This window comes from Salvelinus sp. IW2-2015, linkage group LG13 (assembly GCF_002910315.2).
Source record: "Salvelinus sp. IW2-2015 linkage group LG13, ASM291031v2, whole genome shotgun sequence".
Classification (NCBI taxonomy): domain Eukaryota; kingdom Metazoa; phylum Chordata; class Actinopteri; order Salmoniformes; family Salmonidae; genus Salvelinus; species Salvelinus sp. IW2-2015.
The window spans coordinates 28,582,690-28,604,545 of record NC_036853.1 but is presented as its reverse complement, the minus strand read 5'-3'; the positions used below and the strand labels follow the sequence as shown (position 1 = coordinate 28,604,545).

At 41.4% G+C, this 21,856-nt stretch overlaps 2 protein-coding genes across 2 annotated transcripts; one reads left to right on the top strand and one right to left on the bottom strand.

Moving 5' to 3' along the window:
• Positions 1-2,699: 2,699 nt before the first annotated feature.
• LOC111972401 (NF-kappa-B inhibitor alpha) lies at positions 2,700-5,211 on the top strand. The gene is made up of 5 exons (XM_023999448.3): positions 2,700-3,014; positions 3,568-3,676; positions 3,913-4,209; positions 4,332-4,589; positions 4,805-5,211. The coding sequence occupies exons 1-5, from the start codon at positions 2,770-2,772 to the stop codon at positions 4,835-4,837; spliced, it is 942 nt and encodes a 313-aa protein (XP_023855216.1). The 5' UTR covers positions 2,700-2,769; the 3' UTR covers positions 4,838-5,211.
• Positions 5,212-7,874: 2,663 nt separating this feature from the next.
• LOC111972400 (proteasome subunit alpha type-6) lies at positions 7,875-10,583 on the bottom strand. Its single transcript, XM_023999447.3, has 7 exons — positions 10,368-10,583; positions 9,615-9,709; positions 9,415-9,496; positions 9,022-9,177; positions 8,575-8,753; positions 8,297-8,391; positions 7,875-8,075 (listed from the first exon to the last, which is right to left on the bottom strand). Exons 1-7 carry the CDS (start codon positions 10,441-10,443, stop codon positions 8,018-8,020), a joined length of 741 nt encoding a protein of 246 aa, XP_023855215.1. The 5' UTR covers positions 10,444-10,583; the 3' UTR covers positions 7,875-8,017.
• Between the last annotated feature and the right edge of the window lie 11,273 nt (positions 10,584-21,856).

Below are 21,856 nucleotides of genomic sequence, written 5' to 3'. Positions count from 1 at the left end.
AACTGTGTCCACTCACACACACACATGCATTCTCACAAACACACACACCTGACCCCTGACATACAGTATATGGAACAAGTGGAGGAAGTTATACATGCTGTGTCATTGTGTGATTCTATTTTTAGACTGGAATATCAAATTGTTCCTAGAAAGGGGAACTTGCCTTGCAGTATTATTGGAAAACAGACAGGAAATTACTGTACAAAGTTAACATATGAATTGTTTTAAATTGGTCATAGCAAGGATCATGTAGCTTTGATTTTGAATTTTAGGACCCCTCTAGGCATTAAAAACCCTCACATATTTAACCCCTTTTTTAGGCACTAAACTACTTCCTTCATTTTTTAAAACTGGTACCGGGCTACCTTCAGACAAGTCTTGTGAGGCTTGTGGGCATGCTAGAGAGCTACGTGTTCGTGAGAGTCTTGTCTTTCCATAGAGGGGTGATAATAGTTTTGCACGCCAAACCGTTCGGGTGCTACAGACACTTTCGATAAGACCGATTTTCAGGATGTCTCCTGGTCTGACAAACACAGCTGTAGCTCTCCCACCTTTCACCGCAGATGCGGAAGGATGACATTGGCAGATGCAGTGGATTGTGACGCCACCCATACAAACAGATATCTCTAGCTTAAATAGACAGATTTCTACGGGGATTTTTGATTATGCTAATTCGATTTCCACGGGGGCGCGGACATCAACTCTAGGGCTTTTTAATAAGACTGAACAGCAAAATGGGGCAGTAACACAAAACTGACTGGAAAAACGAATGTGACTAATGTAACAATGTATGACTACTGAAACTACCAAATCAGTTGAATATAAGATGTGATCCCACAAATGACGTCCCATAAATAGATAGTTGAAGTCTGAATCCAGACTAAAGTTATACGTTGGAGTAAGCCTAAATGTTAAAATCATTAGGTCACTGGAAACATCATAAGGGCACTATCTTTGCAAACAAGTTTATGTGGTGCCTTGAGCAATGCATATGCTTGTGTAATAGTCAAGCAAGGAAGTAGCTGTTACAACTGCAASCCGATAGAGGGCAATAGAAATGGTGCGCATGGAAACCATAGTAAACACAGAACAAAGTGGCTGAAGGAAGGATGTTACAACATTTTACTATAGCAAATTAACAGGAACTTCCTATATTTTTGGCAGGGGGGGGGGGTTCCTTAAAAAAATCTAATCAAAAGTCATGATAACATTATGAAATTAGACTGAAATCCCCTCCAGAAAAAGCATATTATGTCCTTAGCCTAGTTTCAGTATTGTGGCACTTTACTTGTCAGAGAGATGTTCTGTTACACGGATAGAGGAGTGTGCCTGCCACAACAGGCAGACTCCTGACGGTGTGACGCACACCCTCACTTTACATCAGACAGCAGGGTGTGTGTGTGTGTGTGTGTGTACAGTGTCATCTCACCCAGTATCGCCCCACAGATGTGTGAATGCTTACTGTTAGTGGTTACGGTTGCTATGTTGTTAAAATCATCTGTCCCTGTGCAAACATGACGTTTTCAGTTGATTTGTCAGGGTGAGGCTATCCCAGGTAGACAGTATAGAGTTTATAAACGCTGTCACGCAAGGTAAAGCCAGCAGAGATGTTATGCAAGGTGAGAAGTTTCCCTCTGGGGTGATATCCCCCTCACACATTCACATCCTTAGACTGGGTCAGACGTCAAGCATGATGTAAATACCAAAGATGTTTGCATAACCTACATCTTCACAACATCTCTCAATAGTGTTGTTTTAGGGAAACTCTTTTGATTTCCAAGGGAATGTCATGTAATATTACATTAGGTATTTGCAGCACATCAAGGGTTACTCCAGTAGGCTATATCCCATGAAGGAACATGCAGCAGTGTCAGTTTCATTGTGGGGTTATGTACACCATGCCCCCTGGTTTTATTCTGCAGTCAGAGTCCCTGTGGAATCATCTGTCTCCCAACTCTATCTGATTCACCAAAGACATGTGAACCATGCAACTAGAGGGAATATTTTGGTTTTGTTTTCCCCACACTGGACTTTTGTTCTGTATTCCTACATGAAGGCTGCAAACATCCCTCCAACATGGTATCCCAACCTGGATAAAAACCTGGCCATATGGAGAATACATTTGCAATGTATTATCTGTTTATGCTTGCAGATATGCATTTTATTCATGTATGATAGCATATGAGATCAGGTGAGGTGCAGAACTGTAATCGTACAATAATAAATAGGGTAAACTAATATGATATTTCACACACTGGTTGACCTTCAATTTACATTCCATGGAACACCTGCATGCATAGTTATCAAAATACTAGTCTCTCCTGTATACAGTCAAAATCTGCAAAATGTGCTGAACAATTATGTAATTTCCCTCAATTACCTCGTTATGACACATTAATTCCCTAAGTGAAAAGGGATTTATTCTAGAACCCGTCAAAGGCACCCGTTTGTCTCTCATTCATTTATCTCATTCATTGAAGGTATTTCTGTCTGCATCACAGGTATATTTTGATGTCTAATAGGAAACTACAAGTTTTCATTCTTACTCTGAGTCTGTGGGGCTAATTCGAAGGGGAATTTTTCTCATAAAAGCCCAGTCTATGAGTTTCCCTGCTAGTTGTGTCGAGATAACTCAATGTGGAAATCCCCCATTCTTTTGTCTCCTCCCCGTAGAGCATTAAACCCACTGGCGCCTCCCTCCAACACACACTCCAATTCCAAACTTGAGAGAGAACAGAGAAGTGAGTCGATTTATCAGTCTTATTCACTATGGATGTTACAGTTTCAAACCACAAACAAATGGATTATAACTATGATGATATGGAATCAAAACACGGGAAAATGGTACCTTACCAAGAAGACCGTTTTGATAGCGGTCTGGATTCTCTAAAAGATGATGAATATGGTAACCTTGTGAAGGAGCTGGAGGAATTGAGAGTGGCCAATGTCGAAGTCTTGGCAAACCCCTGCATAAATGAACCCTGGAGGAAAACAGTGACCGAGGACGGCGACACGTAAGTTCACTTTTATCTTTGGGTAATGTTGCATTTAAAAGGGATGTAGGCCCATAGGCCTACTGCAAGTGCAAAAAGGCAAATTGAAATATCCTATTATATTCTAAAACAATGTTTTAAGAATACAGCATTTTATGCAAAATCCTATGCTTTCATAAAGTATACAAAACTCACAGATATGCTCATGTTATCAAGATGTTGTAAAATTGAGCAGCTGATAGTCATAATTTGCAAGTAAACAACATGATAGTCATAATTTGCAAGTAAACAAAATGACTTTTGGACTCAGTTGTATGATGAGTATGTACTTTGCCTCAGAGCTGCGTCTAGGCGTTGCTAAAGTCAGCTCTGCGCAGTTAGGAAAGTCCCTGACGAGATGCCAGGAATGATAATGCATCAGATGTGTCAAGCCGCAACTGGTGGAAATAACCCGAAATAATCCTTTATTGCGCAAGGCTCTAGTGTTCGCGCTTTGTTCAACCACTTCCTATGCGCCATGCATATCTGAATCGCAGCCTTTTTTAAACGTTTTATTTTCCCCTCCTCCACACAGGTTTCTCCACCTGGCCATTATTCATGAAGCCACAGAACAAGCCGAGCAGATGATCAAACTGTCACACAATGATAATATATTACTGGACGCACAAAACAATCAGAGACAGGTAATTATTGATGACCAATGGGGAAATAGATAATTGATCAATTTAACAAATATATAGGTTAATAAAAAAACATACTTAATTCGTTAATTAAAACAATTCATTGGTTGATAAACAACTGTCTTATTGAAACAAGTGGTCATTACTACACATATAGTTATTAACTGTTATAAACAAGCCATCTAAATGGTGGTATTTACACCTGAAAACAATATCTAACCACCTAATTCTTCTCTCAGACTGCGCTCCACCTGGCAGTAATCACAGAACAGCCCCATCTGGTAGAGAGGCTACTGAAGGCCGGGTGTGACCCGCGGTTAGTAGACGACAGTGGGAACACCGCCCTCCACATCGCCTGTAAGAAGGGCTCTCTCACCTCCTTCAGTGTGATCACCCAGAACTGTCTCCGCCACCTCAGTTACATCCTCACCTTCCCCAACTACAGCGGACACAACTGCCTCCACCTCGCCTCCATTAATGGATACCTCTCCATGGTGGAGAGTCTGGTTCAGCTTGGTGCCGACATCAATGCACAGGTATGTTCATTACACAGGTATTCTGTTGCCAATAATCAAGTATCCCCATTGATGATTGAAAACCTAAATGTATTCTCAAACCCCAAAAAACTAATGTTTGGTGTATTTTTGTTTCCCCTCAGGAACAATGTAGCGGTCGTACAGCGCTCCACCTGGCTGTAGACCTCCAGAACCTATCCCTGGTCCACCGGCTCCTCTCCCTGGGGGCAGACGTCAACAGTGTGACATACGGGGGCTACACGCCGTACCACCTGACCTACGGGCGTCAGAACACAGAGATCTGCCACCGGCTGTATGAGAAGACAGACCAGGAGCTTAGAGAGCTGCCTGAGAGCGAATCAGAAGAGAGCGAGGAGGAGTGCATGTCTGATGATGAACAGGTGAGAAGCTAACAACAGCTACACTGGTCTCACTTGTAAAAGAGATTTGATCTCTATATAAACAAAGGTTAAATTAATTAAAAACTGCAGTACTAGAGAGAGGGGGGAAAGGCTCTATCTGTTCAAATGGATTGACTACTTACTACCAAATAAATATTTTTTTCTATTTAAATGACAGTTGAGTTTACAGATTCGTTTCTTTTTTTTCTACACAGATGTACGATGACATTACATTCGGGCAGAATTGAAGTGGTCGCATCACATGGTGATGTGAAGTCAAGTCGATGAAGCTGCTACGGGCCAGTCCAGTCAAAGCCCAGTGGGAACTCCAGGTCCCAGAAGCCTTCGGGAGAGCCGCCTAGAGCCTGCCGACATACAAGGCGACAGAGAGACAAGACTGAAGATGCCGTTCGGTCGGGATGGAAGTCTGGTGTTCTATGAAGATCCAACGCACCGGAACACATAATATGACCCCTGACCTCAGAGAATTCTCCTATTTTCATGTATATATCAGTAATATATTGTAAATACACAGAGATATTTTTATACTTGTGAATGTTTTTATTAAATGTGAGTGAAACACTATTGAAAATAATGAATAAAATATGCATCTATAAATGGATTTTGACTGCTCTATTTCCTACTCTTACGCACTGTGGTTTTGGTTCATTTCCTGTGACACGATGATTATTTCAGCAAACTGTCTCACAGTACAGTCCTGAATTTCCTGTCACACTCTAGTAATTCTCCATGTCCATTTTTACACAGTAATATACAGTATCAAACCATCTCAATAAACTGCCTAACTTAGCCAACACTACTCACTAACTGACATGGAAAATCCCACACAAGGCCAGTGGTGTAGTACTTATGTACTTATGTAGTACTTATGTAGAAATACTTGAAAGTAGTTGTGTTGGCGTATCAGTACTTTACTATTTATTTATATTTTTGACAACTTTTACTAAAGAAAATAATGTACTTTTTACAACATACATTTTCCATGACACCCAAAAGTGCTATTTACATTTTGAATGCTTAGTAGGACAGGAAAAAGGGCCAAAGAGAACATTCCAAAATGCAACTGCCTCTGATCTGGCGGACTCACTAAACACAAATGCTTCGTTTGTAAATTATGTATGAGTGTTGGAATGTGCCCCTGGCTATCCACACATTTTAAAAAACAAGAACACGGTGTCATCTAGTTTGCTTAGTATAAGGAATTTTAAATGAATTATACTTTTTCTTTTGATACTTAAGTATGTTTTAACAATTACATTCACTTTTGATACTTAAGTATATGTAATAGCAAATACTTTTTTACTTTTACTCAAGTAGTATTTTACTGGTTGACTTTCACTTGAGTCATTTTCAATTAAGGTATCTTTACTTTTACTCAAGTATGAAAACAGGGTACTTTTTCCCACCATTGCACAAGGCTCATGTACATTTTTCACAGACTTGCAAGACAAGTGAATTCCCCTTCCCCCACATAACACACACAGGACTTGAAATATATAATATATGCCATTTATATCCAAAGCACCAGTCACACATATTACGTATGGGTAGTTCTGGGAATCAAACCCACTATCCTGGTGTTGCAAATGCCATGCTCTACCAACTGAGCTACAGAGGACTAGTCTGGGGTTTCTTGGTTGGGGTGGGGTCATCAGATCTGTGAGTCACATAGTTAAAAGTCCCTCCCGGATTGGATGTGTAAGAGGAGCTCCTGTTCTGCACTGTTTTATACAAAACATTACACCTCAAAAGTACCACTGAATCAGTGTCTGGGTAGGCATAGGAAGTGCCGACTCATTCTGTAGAAAACCTACTGTTCACTAAACAGGGAATTACTGAAATTTACCAGACTGGACTACCCATGCCTATTATTTGTATTACCAGTAGCAGTAATGACTACTGGGAAACCCTGAGAGCTAAAAGTATAACACAGGACAAGGCTGCATTTCAGCTGACTAAACATACCCCAGGTTTCCATCCAATTGGCGACAGATTTTCATACGAATATTCTAAAATCCGCAGCTCTCCTTCAGCAACCCTTGCTCCCAGTTGCACATCTGATAAACACTATTATAGTCAGTCAGTGGTAGAAAAATGCATGATCTTTGGACTACTGGCAGTGTAAAATGGACCCTATAATTGCTGTGGGTCATAAACATCAGTTGGCCTATAGACCTCTGGATTCTCAGGGGATTTCCTAAGGAATCTGACTCAGCCTCACCCAAGGACACAACAGTACCTCTGCATGTAATCTGTTCATACCCTCTGGACATAGAACTAACATGACGAGTCAACAAAACACTAATCCTGAGACTTTGGATTAGTCTTTTGCCTCTGTAATCTAAACCGCATTCGATATGTGACCCTTTCCAATAGGAAAATAACCCATCTAGTTCACTTATTGATAATACATTTATCTGGAAGCCATTAAACCTTTACCCGCTATGCATTCAGGTATGTAAACACCTTTAACTCACATCTCTCTCATCACATATAAATATTGCACAAGACAGTTTGCCTTGTGATTGTCGCCTGAGGTGCATTTTCAAACAAATTTATTTTAGACTTTCTGAAAGTGGAGAATGCATAGAAATGATAGGAGCTAAACAGGACACAACCAGTTTTGACTGACTGTAGTAAAGAACCTCTACCACAGTTCTGCAGTAGTATGACGTGATTAAATGAGCAGAACCACAACAGGAAGTCAATGTTCTACTCTGCAGCAATGTTCAAAACTTTCCCAGTTTCTAAATCTGTCTCAGTCAGATCACCTAATTTAAAGAGAGAATAGGATCTTAAGCACTTACAAACATATTGTAGAAATGCACTTACAAATTTGTAATATATTGTACGAATTGCAATTCGGAACACATCCTACGAATTGCAATTTATTTATATGTTGGATGTAGCATACGAAATGGATGACGTAATACACAACTGTGCAACATTTCCTGAACCCCGTTTTGCCTCGTGAGTACTACTTTCAGAATTATTAGCGAAAACATATACAAAACCTCTGGAACAGATCTTTAAACAGGTAAAAAAAAAATGTCAAATTAGTACTAGGTCATATAACAAAGGCCTGGTGCACAGAATTCAGTCAAATCTATGGTCACACAATGAGCACTGATTTAAAAAGAAAAATATTGTCATACTCCTACACAGTCTGTCACTAGTACCTGAGAAAAAAACATGTCCCGACATTAAGAGATCTAACCTGTCCCGGCATTAAGAGATCTAACTGAAAATAAATGAATTCAAATATAAGAATTTACTAGAAACATTTTTAATGGAACAGGGGGTAAAATATACAGCAAACAAGGATAACACCATTCTTCAACTGGGGGACTACAAATCCCATCATTCAGTTACACATCTCTCTCTGGGACTCTGTAGTCTTTCTGGGCTTAGTCTCTCTCCGCTAGGGACACCAGGTGGATGTCCACCTCAGACTCGGTCAGAATCCTGCAGTTAAAAAAAAATACAGATTCAAATTCGACATTCCTCACTATGAACTTCGCGACAACACAATTCTGGTGGTACATTAGTGGGACAGACCAATATAGCACCTCCACACCTAAAGTGTACCTCTTTTACACACTTTCTAAACAACAAAGGTCTTACTGTATTTTATATGGGGCCTAATGATGCTAAGTGAGAGTGTTCAGAGCAGAGTGGTGCTTCACCTGAACTTAGGATCCTCTGTTGTGATGACTCCTATCTCCAGCTCAGAGGGCTTGAAATCAATTGACAGGACTGTTGACAGACAGGTGATGGCGGTCTGAAGAGAGGGAGGCAGAAGGAGAGAGATACAATTAAACCACATCTACTGTTTTTGCAGAGGGGAGAAACAAATGCTGACCGTACAACATTTCACTTAGTAGTTAATTTCACTTTCATTTTGTTGTATCACTAAACTTTGTACTGTATGTACACAGTTAGCGGAGTGGAAGGGGTTTTCTACCTCAACAGTTTCTTTAAAGTTCCAGTCGAGTTTCTTTTTGACTTTCTTCTCCAGGAAGCTGGTGGCCTCTGTCTGTTTGACCCCTGCAGCAGTGGCCTTGAAGCCACAGTAGTAGCCTGCAGGGTCACACTTGTACACCTGGGGACCACACTCCTCATCCACACCTATCACTATCATGCCTGAAAAGCAGAAGAAAGGAAAGACATGATATTGGTCAAGGAGAACATTTTGTTTGTGCAGAAGATAATCTAAGAGTTGTAAACAATATCAGGGAAAAGATACATTGGCATTGTCTTTCTATAATTGTCAGAATTAAAATTAGGAGTACAACACAGCTCATTACAATTGCATGCTTTTGACTGCCTAGTATGTAGAACTTGTGCTTAAAATTTCAGTTCCAACACACATAAATCCAGTGATGGTGAACATGAATAAACATGCACTTACAGCATCCCAGCGGCCTCATCTCAGCATTCTGTGTATACACCTGAGAGATGTCAGCAATCCTCTTACACAGCATGTCCACTGGGATCTCATAACCATACTTGTACTTCCAGTTGGCTGCCTCGTAGCGCGCTCTCTGAACCTGGGACTTGCTGTCCGCTGGAGGAGAGAAGAGTCAAGCAGTTAGAGCCAGCACTGCGAATTGGCAATTTCAAGGTAGGCCTTAATGTTATGCACATGGAAGGGGGAAGAGTACTTTTTCTTGGTAAGAGTTGAATTATATGAGTTGGGTAAAAGTAAAAGTGAAGTTGTTGTAGTTGTTAATAAGAGTTGGCTTTGACCATCGTAGCAGTTTACCAAGTAGTCTTGCTAAGGTATTGTGTATCCTACTCCTACCTGTCATCCCTGACATCACACAGCCAATGTTCTCTGTTATCCTGAACAGGTGAGTGACTGTGGAGGCATCCAACAGCTTGTCCTAGTAGAGACAAAACAAGGTAACATCCTTTTTAAGGAATCCAATTGTTGGACTAAGTTAGTACTCCACTTGTGAAAAGCCTAAAACAATGAGGTCATGGTTTTACAGCTGAACTTACCGGTACCTTCTTCTGTGTGACGACTACTGCGCAGTCTTTACCTCTGACTGCTACTGATGTGAGACCACCTTGGTTTATGGCCTTGAAAGCATATTCTGTGTAAAACACAACAGGATTATTCAGAACATGATTGAATCAATGCATACAACAAAAATCAAAAGCACTTCAGATAACTGCACACCTCTGGCACCATAGAATTAGGAATCACAATTCTAATTAAATAGGATCTCTATGTCTGACCAATGATTATACACATAATTGTATCTGACACCCATTCTTCCTTCACGTTGAGATTGACCAAGATGGCCTCGCGAGACTTCCTAGCTTGCTAACAACATACTGTGGTTAGCTAGATTCCCTCACTAGCAACTAGCTAGCTGCACTCACGAATGCAATTACCACAATAAAGCAACATGTTTTCAGTAGCAATCTAGTACAAATGAAATGTTCATGTTGAGTGAGTAGGTAACTAGCTAGTTATTTGAATTGTGTTTCTTATCAGGTGTTAGCCTAGCAAGCTGAGCATTCTGCTTATTGTCCGGATATCGTTGGGGGCAGTCAAATTAAATTTCGAAACTTAAAACTACATGCAGAATTTGAATATGTTAAATTTAAAAAATGACTATAGACGTAATGCAAGTTAGCTAGTTATCAACTTATTAGCGTTAGCTACTTAGCTAGGAACAATGACAGAGCATTTACCTAGCTGGGTACAGTATTGTGTGCATGCAAATGAAAATATACCGTACTAACCAACTTGGTAGAGTCTACCCTCTGGAGAGAAGATAGTGATGTGACGATCAAAACCTGCACTTGAGCCCCGGGACATCTTGGTTGGAATTTGGTTAGCTAAAAAGTGAGAAATATGTTGTAAACACAAATCTCACTTCATGCATAAATGAATCAGCGTCTCAGCAATACTAAAAGTACTTCCGGATCACGGAATTTCGGAGAAACGTTCTAAATAAACGTCCCCCACGTAATGGTAGTAAAAKGTGTCATTACCCTGTATTTATTCATGATGTATGAAAAATAATCCTCTAAACATGAACATTGATTCATATTTGTTCATATTTAAGTGACATTTGCATTAAATGTGGGTTTTTAAAACACGTTCCAAGGTCAAATAAATGCCCCCAATGCAAATCACTATGTATGCATTACATATTGGGTTATAGAGAAAAAACGATTTGTGCTGATGTAAAAATGGGGTGGGGAGTACTCAGTAGGGTCTGTAGAATTTATATATGGTGTCGTTTCATGGGGCTCTGAATAATACAGTGTGTTGTTGGCTTTTTACTGTGGTAAAACAGCTTAAAATGGGTGTGCCTGGCCATGGACAGTATCTATGGTACAGTTATAGCACTATACAGGAAAAACAATTCTTTGTTCAGATGTAAAAGTTGGGTGGGGAGTTTTCAGTAGGGTCTGTAGAATCATTATATGGTGTCATTTCATGGGGCTCTGAGAATAATACTGAGTGTTGCTGGCCTTTTACTCTGGTCAAACAGCTTAAAGGGGAACTGCACCTGCTGATTTAGCCTTGTTCTTTGGCTTGCTACTCAACAAATGCTGGTGGCCAAGACAGAAGTGAGGCGTGAGTTGGCTTGGGAGTGTGGTTTGATGTGAGTGATTCTTGGGTATGTACTTGCCAACAACAAGACACACCCATTTGTCAGAACCTTGCCCGCAGCTGTTTCCCCCCACTCAATCACAACAAATAAACCTCCTGCAGTTTAATAACTACAGACAGATGTATGGTGAGATGCTGGAGGGAGCTTTGAATAGGTCAGTAACCAACAGAGTAATATGAGAATGCAATTGCTGAATTTATGGAGATATTCTAAAGTGTTCTGATAACTTTCAAATGTAGTAACAGGTACATGTAGAATAAACAATCCTTTCAATCAGGGGTGTCAAACTTATTCCATGGAGGGCCGAGTGTCTGCTGGTTTTTGTTTTTTCCTTTCAATTAAGACCTAGACAAGTAGGTGAGGGGAGTTCCTTACTAATCAGTGACCTTAATTCATCAATCAAGCACAAGGGAGGAGCAAAAACCTGCAGACACTAGGCCCTCCGTGGAACGAGTTTGCCACGTGCTTTACATAATACCTTAGAAGCAGTGTTCTGCCAATATAACAATATGCACCTTTCATCTTTATTTCATTGTCATTCACAGCTGATACAGATACTGTGCCTATCTGCATTTTGACAAACATGTCATACCTTCCTGTGTGGTGTCCTGTATAAAACAGGAGTACCTGACACTGCTGCAGAACACACAGAATGGTATCAGTCAATGCCTCCCCGAATTGACTGATACCATTCAATTCAATAATAAAAAAGCAAATACAAGTAAAAGTTGTAGCTAGTAAAAATGTTATGACTAGTGACATTCAGAGACATCAGTATCATGCCTGTCTGTCAGTCTGGACTTCATCGCATCATCTTGCAAGTCTCCACGTGCTGGCTCCATCCAAAATTCTGTGAACACATTTTAATTCTTTAATTTATTTAACCAGGTAGGCTAGTTGAGAACAAGTTCTCATTTACAACTGCGACCTGGCCAAGATAAAGCAAAGCAGTTCGACACATACAACAACACAGTTACACATGGAATAAACAAACATACAGCCAATAATACAGTAGAAAAAGTCTATATACAGTGTGTGCAAACGAGGTAAGATAAGGCAAGGCAATAATGGCGAAGTAATTACAATATAGCAATTAAACAATGGAGTGATAGATGTGCAGAAGATGAATGTGCAAGTAGAGATACTGGGGTGCAAAGGAGCAAGATAAATAAATAAATACAGTTTGGGGATGAGGTAGATGGATGGGCTATTTACAGATGGGCTATGTACAGGTGCAGTGATCTGTGAGCTGCTCTGACAGCTGGTGCTTAAAGTTAATGAGGTTAATGAAATAAAAAAAAAGAAAAAAAAAAAGAAGAGGGACATATGAGTCTCCAGCTTCAGTGATTTTTGCAGTTCGTTCCAGTCATTGGCAGCAGAGAACTGGAAGGAAAGGCGGCCAAAGGAGGAATTGGCTTTGGGGGTGACCAGTGAAATATACCTGATGGAGCGCGTGCTACGGGTGGGTGCTGCTATGGTGACCAGTGAGCTGAGATAAGGCAGGGCTTTACCTAGCAAAGACTTGTAGATGACCTGGAGCCAGTGAATTTGGCGACGAGTATGAAGCGAGGGCCAGCCAACGAGAGAGTACAGGTCGCAGTGGTGGGTAGTATATGGGGCTTTGGTGACAAAAYGGATGGCACTGTGATAGACTGCATCCAATTTGTTGAGTAGAGTGTTGGAGGCTATTTTGTAAATGACATCGCCGAAGTCAAGGATCGGTAGGATGGTCAGTTTTATGAGGGGATGTTTGGCAGCATGAGTGAAGGATACTCTGTTGCGAAATAGGACGCCGATTCTAGATTTAATTTTGGATTGGAGACGCTTAATGTGAGTCTGGAAAGAGAGTTTACTATCTAACCAGACATCTAGATATTTGTAGTTGTCCACATATTCTAAGTCAGAACCGTCCAGAGTAGTGATGCTGGACAGGCGGGCAGGTGCGGGCAGCGATCGGTTGAAGAGCATGCATTTAGTTTTACTTGCATTAAAGAGAAGTTGGAGGCCACGGAAGGAGAGTTATATGGCATTGAAGCTCGTTTGAGGGCTAGTTAACAGAGTGTCCAAAGAAGGCCCAGAAGTATACAGAATGGTGTCGTCTGCGTAGAGGTGGATGAGGGAATCACCAGCAGCAAGAGTGACATCATTGATGTATACAGAGAAGAGAGTCGGCCCGAGAATTGAACCCTGTGGCACCCACATAGAGACTGCCAGAGGTCCGGACAACAGGCCCTCCGATTTGACACTGATTTGGTTGAAGGAGAAATGGGGGAGGCTTGGGCGAGTTGCTGTGGGGGGGTGCAGGGCTGTTGACCGGGGTAGGGGTAGCCAGGTGGAAAGCATGGCCAGACGCATAAAAATGCTTACATACACTGTTCTATTACCAATGGCAGGATAGGTAATATCTGATAAAACCTAACCAATTATGGTCTCTCCATCAAACAACTGAGGCTACCATCTGACAAAAGCAGTTGAGGCAGAGTTCATCAGTGGCACATGGAATGAAAATGGACATTTGTGCTGCACTGTATTATTAGTAATCACCTCATTGTGGATGTGTTGAGTGGATGTGTTGAGTGCCAGGTCTTTCTGCATCTGTGAACGCATACAAACAGTCACTTTTCTATTACCAATGGCAGTTAGGGATAGGTGATGTCTGACAAAAAAACATATACTATGTTGAAGTTTGAACAGGACAGACTAAACCTACCTACTAAACTTAATACTGTTCACCTCATCAATGACCGTTGGTGATCAGGCAAGAGGTGAGGCTGGAGACCAACCAGTGGTGATGAGTGTGCCGGTAGATAGACCATAAACTGCTGGTTATGTATCTGTTTATGTATATTTTGATAATCCTTATCACTATCATTACTAGCATAGCTGACGTTAGCTAGCTACCTAACTACCTAGCTATACTTTTGTATATACAGTATAGTGTAGCTACTTTATTAGGTCAAAGCTGTGTGCTGGAAAACCTTGGTAGAGCATGGGTGGAGTAGGCATTGTGGTGCTAATGTGAATTTCCTTTCTTTTTCGGCTTCATACCAATCCTTACTTCTCACTTAAAACCGTTTTTAATAGAATAGAAGTTAAAGCTATTCCTATTCTATTCCAAGTTCTAGGCATAAGTGGTTGGCCAATGCTGGACATTCATTGGACACACAATGAATGCCAACTTTTTCAGCAATGATCAGCAGCCCATTTCCTACTCACACTCTTCGTCATCCATCAGATATTTACAGTAGCAGAAATATGTAGCCATATTCAGAGAGGGGTGTCGTCATGATTACGGCTGTGGCGGTCATGACATTTTGTGAGCAGGTGATTGTCAAGCAAATAAGGAAAGCAATGTACTTAAAATCAGGAAAGTTCATGAATAAATACAGTTGAAGTTGGAATTTTACAAACACTTAGGTTGGAGTCATTAAAACTCATTTTTCAACCACTCCACAAATTTCTTGTAAACAAACTATAGTTTTGGCAAGACGGTTAGGACATCTACTTTGTGCATGACACAAGTCATTTTTCCAACAATTGTTTACAGACAGATTATTTCACTTATAATTCACTTTATAACAATTCCAGTGGGTCAGAAGTTTACATACACTTAGTTGACTGTGCCTTTAAACAGCTTGGAAAATTCCAGAAAATGATGTCATGGCTTTAGAAGCTTCTGATAGGCTTATTGACATTATTTGAGTCAATTGGAGGTGTACCTGTGGATGTATTTCAAGGCCTAACTTCAAACTCAGTGCCTCTTTGCTTGACATCATGGGAAAATCATGGGGGTGCTTTTCTGCAGGAGGGACTGGTGCACTTCACAAAATATATGGCATCATGAGGGAGGAAAATGATGTGGATATATTGAAGCAACATCTCAAGACGTCAGTCAGGAAGTTAAAGCTTGGTCGCAAATGGGTCTTCCAAATGGACAATGACCCCAAGCATACTTCCAAAGGTGTGGCAAAATGGCTTAATGACAACAAAGTCAAGGTATTGGAGTGGCCATCACAAAGCCTTGACCTCAATCCTATAGAAAATGTGTGGGCAGAGCTGACAAAGCGTGTGCTAGCAAGGAGGCCTACAAACCTGACTCAGTTACACCAGCTCTGTCAGGAGGAATGGGCCAAAATTCACCCAACTTATTGTGGGAAGCTTGTGGAACCGAAGCTACCCGAAACGTTTGACCCAAGTTAAGCAATTTAGAGGCAATGCTACCAAATACTAATTGAGTGTATGTAAACTTCTGACACACTGGGAATGTGATGAAAGAAATAAAAGCTGAAATAATAAATCATTCTCTCTACTATTGTTCTGACATTTCACATTCTTAAAATAAAGTGGTGATCCTAACTGACCTAAGACAGGGAGTTTTTACTAGGATTAAATGTCAGGAATTGTGAAAAACTGAGTTTAAATGTATTTGTCTAAGTTGTATGTAAACTTCCTACTTCAACTGTATAGTAGGCCTAGACTATAGAAAGCTGATGGGATCCTCCTGTTTTAATAGAGGCCATCAAAACTTTGTTTAATCACGCAATTGCATAGCCTATAGAAATGTTGCGCAACATGAGCTTTCATGTGTTTGATTTGATTTTCAAAAACATTTGTGTTGATGTCAGAATGATTAGAGGGACAATAGAGTGCTGAGTACCAGGCAGTTAGCAAGTTTGGTAGGCTAATGACCGTGAGCAGCATCAGAGCTTGGAGAAGCCTAGTTTCCGTGACTAATGGTCACGTGAAATTTGACTGCAGTCTGCAGTCATAGCCATAGTTACTCCTTGTCACTAAATGTTGTAACAGCCCAAGTCATGATCCCCCATTTCCTTGTACTCCTTATTTGGCCTCTATGTGCTCCTCTAGAGAGACAGGGGAGTTCCTGCCAGGAATTTTACCAGACAAAAAAAACATAAACTTCCTTCCATGAAGGAAGGAAAGCACTCTATCGCTGGAGGGAAACATTTTTCTTATGAAATTCTTATGTGTAATCACCAATAAACAAAAAGTACTGTAGTCCATGCGGCAGAACATACAGTACTTCCTTTACCCTGTTCTTGGGAGGCCTGACTGTTTGTGTAGAGGGTATCTTTCCCTGTTCCTGGTAATGTTTGAGAACAGGGATTATAATGGGATTGAATTGGACCATGTACGTACTTCGCAGGCCAGGCATTTCCCTTTTGGACTCACGGCTGGATTAAATTGCTTCCCTACAGCCATAGTTACTCCTTGTCACTAAATGTTGTCTCGGGTTCAATAGTGTTGAGAGATAGGGCTTTGTTTGGAAAGACTTATAAGGGCACAAGGCGAGACCCAGATGCAGACACGGGAGGCAGAGTCTTTGATATTTATTAATCAATCCAAAAGAGGTAGGCAAGAGAATGGTTGTGGACAGGAAAAAGGTCAAAACCAGTTTAGAGTCCAGGAGGTACAGAGTGGCATATAGGCTCGAGGTCAGGGCAGACAGAATGGTCAGGCAGGCGGGTACAGAGTCCAGGCAAGGGTCAAAACCGTGAGGACTAGCAAAAAGAGAATAGAAGCAGGAGTACGGGAAAACACGCTGGTTGACTTGAAAGACATACAAGACGAACTGGCACAGAGAGACAGGAAACACAGGGATAAATACACCAGGGAAAACAAGCGACACCTGGAGGGGATAGAGACAATCATAAGGACAGGTGAAACAGATCAGGGTGTGACAAGACTAAAATGCCCACATAGGATTTCACAACTCCAGACTGTCTATTGTGGTAAGGGCACATATTTGCAATGTTTAGTTTTATAACTCATTTGCTTTTGTAAAATGTCAGAGCAAATGTCAGACAATAGCTCTAAACAGACTTGATTTTTCAGCCACCTTCTGACATTTGAAACAAAGGAATTTAAAATATTTTGGGGGAAATAGAAAATGACTGTTGAAAAGCACCACCTGCCACCTTGTTTTAATATTTCACAATGTACACAGACATCCCCCAACCCCATTAAACAGACCTGATACCTCTCATTAGTCTTTCCCTTTCCTGTCTTCTGTATTTCTCACTTCTGTTCTTTCTATATCAAAGGAAGCAGAATATTTCATTCATTATAGTCTATAGCCTACCTACCCTTTTTGAGAGGAAAGACCCCCACCGCCATTCCTCATGTAGCGATGCGTGGGACAGACCGTCACAGACCTACTCATGGGGTGCTGGGGGATCTCCACTGGCAGTGAGTACATATTTTCATACAGAACCATCATAGTTTTGCTCATATTTTCCAAACATACCAAAGGTTAATAGGTGAGAGACACTCAATGACACTGCCTTCCTTTGTAATCGTGGGATCCATTCATTTGAAGTGCATACATTTGACACATTTATATACCAGACGTCTGTGAACTTATCTTTCCACGCATAATGATTTTAGTAAGAAAAACAAACTCATATCCCTGATTGAAATAAAGTTGATAGTAAGTTCTTCATAAATTCTTTGTTCATCACAGTGAGAGTAGCAAATCTCAAAGTACTGAGGTACTGTACTTTCTTGAGATAAGAATAAAATGTTGGTGCTGTACATTTCACAGTTTCTTAGAAACTGAATGTTTTTGAGAATGCCTTGTTGAAGGAAAAAGAAGGAATAAAATAAGTGGATAAGCAAGATGAATTTACAATGTGGTTTTACTTTTACTTTTGATTTCTGGGGACTTGTGTACGCCAATCCCTTTTCTAAAAGCTTGTGGTTTGTTGCCATCAAGTCACATCATGAAACAACAGATTGACACTCAATATTAGCATTTATTCATAGAAAAAAAACTTTGAGAGGTATTTGATTAGTGGGACATGGAGGAATGGTTGTGAAATACTAAAACAGTTGCTTTGTAAATTCCACCACGCCTTTATGCATCAAAAGGTGTGAAAAAAGGTTGCCGTTTTGATGGTTTACCTCAGTGATTCTCAACCAGGCGGCCTGACTGAAACCCCCTGTTAGCCTGCCTCTGCCTCAGAGTGTTACTCTGTGGGTGTCTGAAGAGAAGCTACCTTTCCTTCTGTGACCTTTGACCCAACCCCCTAACTACCACCCACAATGAGCAGAGATGTGACCTCCCTGTCTCTTCACAGCTCTTCTCTGTGGTCAGGTACCTTCTAAACTCATTAGGAGCACTGAGGCGGTTGACTTGGCTGTGTGCCAAGCCTGCCACACAGACATACACTACATTACCAAAAGTATGTGGACAGCTGCTCGTCTAACATCTCATTCCAAAATCATGGGCATTAATATGGAGTTGGTCCCCCCTTTGCTGCTATAACAGCCTCCACTCTTCTGTGAAGGCTTTCCACTAGATGTTGAACATTGCTGCGGGGACTTGCTTCCATTCAGCCACGAGTATTAGTAAGGTCGGGCACTGATGTTTTGCGATTAGGCCTGGCTCGCAGTCGGCTTTCAAATTCATCCCAAAGGTGTTTGATGGGGTTGAGGCCAGGACTCTGTGCAAGCCAGCCTCTTCCACACCGATCTCGGCAAACCATTTCTGTATGGACCTCGCTTTGTGCACGGGGGCATTGTCATGCTGAAACAAGAAAGGGCCTTCCCCAAACTGTTGCCACAAATTTGGAATCACAGAATCATCTAGAATGTCATTGTATGCTGTAGCGTTAAGATTTCCCTTCACTGGAACTAAGGGGCCTAGCCCAAACCATGAAAAACAGCCCCAGACCATTATTCCTCCTCCACCAAACTTTACAGTTGGCAGTATGCATTGGGGCAAGAAACGTTCTCCTGGCATCCGCCAAACCCAGATTTGTCCGACGGACTACCAGATGGTGAAGCGTGATTCATCACTTCAGAGAGTCCAATGGCGGCGAGCTTTACATCACTCCAGATGACACTTGACATAGTGCATGGTGATTTTAGGCTTGTGTGAAGCTGCTCGGCCATGGAAATCCATTTCATGAAGCTCCAGATGAATAGTTATTGTGCTGACATTGCTTCCAGAGGCAGTTTGGAACTCAGTAGTGAGTGTTGCAACTGAGGACAGATTATTTTTATGCGCTACGTGCTTCAGCACTCAGCGGGCCCATTTTGTGAGATTGTGTGGCCTACCACTTCGCAGCTGAGTAGTTGTTGCTCCTAGACGTTTCCACTTCACAATAACAGCACTTACAGTTGAACGGGGCAGCTCTAGCAAGGCAGAAATTTGACGAACTGACTTGTTGGAAAGGTGGCATCCTATAACAGTGCCATGTTGAAAGTCACTGAGCTCTTCAGTAAAGCCATTCTACAGCCAATGTTTGTCTATGGAGATTTGTGCTCGATGTCTGTGTGTTCACTTTTATACACCTGTCAGCAATGGGTGTGGCTGAAATAGACAAATCCATTCACTTGAAGGGGTGTCCACATACTTTTGTATATATATATAGAGTGTAGCACCGCCACCAAGGGGCACTCTGTTCACAACGTTGAAGTCCGCGAACCACTCGCCGACACGACACCATACAAGCTTGTCTGCCATATGCCCGGTACTGTTAAAACCGTGATTTATCCATGGAGAGCACACTTCTCCAGCGTGCCAGTGGCTATCAAAGGTGAGCATTTTCCCACTGAAGTTGGTTACGACGCTGAACTGCAGTCAATTCCAGACCCTGATGATGACGACGAGCACGTGGACGATTTCTGACAGTTTGTGAAGAAATTCTTCGGTTGTGCATACCCACAGTTTCATCAGCTGTCCGGGTGGTTGGTCTCAGACCATCCYGCAGGTGAAGCCGGATGTGGAGGTCCTGGGTTGGTGTGGTTACACGTGGTCTGCGGTTGAGAGGCTGGTTGGACGTACTGCCAAATTCTCTAAAACGACGGCTTATGGTGGAGAAATGAACTGCCTTGTTCAGGGGCAGAACAGATTTTTACCTTGTCAGCTCGGGGATTCGTTTTTGCAACATTCCGGTTACTAGTCCAACGCTCTAACCAGCTGCCATTCTCTGGCAACAGCTCAGGTGGACAATCCTGCAGTCAGTTGCTGCAGTCAGTTGCTGCACGCTCCCTCAAAACTTGAGACATCTGTGGCACTGTGTTGTGTGCCAAAACTGGCCTTTTATTGTTCCCAGCACAATGTGGACCTGTGTAATGATTGTTCTGTTTCATCAGCTTCTAGATATGGCACACCTGTCAGGTGGATGGATTGTCTTTGCAAAGGAGAAATGCTTACTAAGAGGGATGTAAATACATTAGTGCACAACATTTGAGAGAAATACGCCTTTTGTGCGTATGGAACATTTCTGGGATCTTTAATTTCAGCTCATGATACATGGGAGCAACACTTTACATGTTACGCTTATATTTCTGTTCAGCATACCCCAGGGTTTGTCTGTACCTGGAAAACACAGCCAGTGTTTTATATGTTCCCTGACCTGAGCTAATGCCAGGTGTAAGATGATTATGTTACACCCATCCCATTCTCTGCTGTTTCCAGAGAGTTTCAGTTCTGTATTTGCAGCAAATATTTAGAAGATTCTCTCTCCGGTCTCCTTTCCTGTTAGGGCTGAATTTCAGCAGAAATAAGAAGTGTGCTTGTGCTGGTACAGTCAATAGCTTCTTGGCTAATGTGAGATGCTGTATCAATAGTAACATAAGTTAATTTATGCTTAAGAATAGGACTTTGGTATGGTAAAATAGGAATAAAAAAACAACACTGTCAATGTTAAACTGTCTATCACCTCACCACAAATAGAGAAAAGGTAAATCCTATGGCTTTTAGGCAGTGTGCTCATGTATTTGTATGTATTATGGATCCCCATATGGATCCCCACTCTTCCTGGGGTCCAGCTAAATTAAGGCAGTTATACAATTTTAAAAACATTACAATACATTCACAACAGATTTCACAACACATTAAGTGTGTGCCCTCAGGCCCCTACTCTACTACCACATATCTACAACACAACATCCATATGTACGTGTGTGTATAGTAGAGGTCGACCGATTAATCGGAATGGCCGATTAATTACGGCCGATTTCAAGTTTTGGATAACACTGCTTCGAGGGTGGCTGTTGTCGATGTGTTCCTGGTTTGAGCCCAGGTAGGAGCGAGGAGAGGGACGGAAGCTATACTGTTACACTGGCAATACTAAAGTGCCTATGAGAACATCCAATAGTCAAAGGTATATGAAATACAAATCGTATAGAGAGAAATAGTCCTATAATTCCTATAATAACTACAACCTAAAACTCTATACTTCGTACCTGGAATATTGAAGACTCATGTTAAAAGGAACCACCAGGTTTCATATGTTCTCATGTTCTGAGCAAGGAACTTAAACGTTAGCTTTTTACATGGCACGTATTGCACTTTTACTACGGGTTGGTAACAGGCTGATGGTCGGCATTTGAGCCAGTAAAGGGGGCTTTACTAGTGTTAGGTAGGGAATGACTTTTGCTTCCTCCAGGCCTGAGGGCACATTTCTGATTCAATGAATGATTTAGTGGAGTTTGCCTTTTTGGACAAAATTTCATTTAAGGTGCTCCAACGCTTTTTACTATCATTCTTTATGTCATTTATCTTTGTTTCATAGTGTAGTTTCTTATTATTTTTATTCAATTTTGTCGCATGATTTCTCAATTGCAGTAAAGTTTGAC

Coding starts and splice junctions, on each gene's coding strand:
- LOC111972400 (XM_023999447.3), bottom strand. CDS start 10,443: ATGTCCCGGGGCTCAAGTGCAGGTTTTGATCGTCACATCACTATCTTC. Junction 9,497..9,614: donor TCACACAGAAGAAGGTACCG/GTAAGTTCAGCT, acceptor TGTCTCTACTAG/GACAAGCTGTTGGATGCCTC. Junction 8,392..8,574: donor ACTTTAAAGAAACTGTTGAG/GTAGAAAACCCC, acceptor CCCTCTCTTCAG/ACCGCCATCACCTGTCTGTC.
- LOC111972401 (XM_023999448.3), top strand. CDS start 2,770: ATGGATGTTACAGTTTCAAACCACAAACAAATGGATTATAACTATGAT. Junction 3,677..3,912: donor CACAAAACAATCAGAGACAG/GTAATTATTGAT, acceptor TTCTTCTCTCAG/ACTGCGCTCCACCTGGCAGT. Junction 4,210..4,331: donor GTGCCGACATCAATGCACAG/GTATGTTCATTA, acceptor GTTTCCCCTCAG/GAACAATGTAGCGGTCGTAC.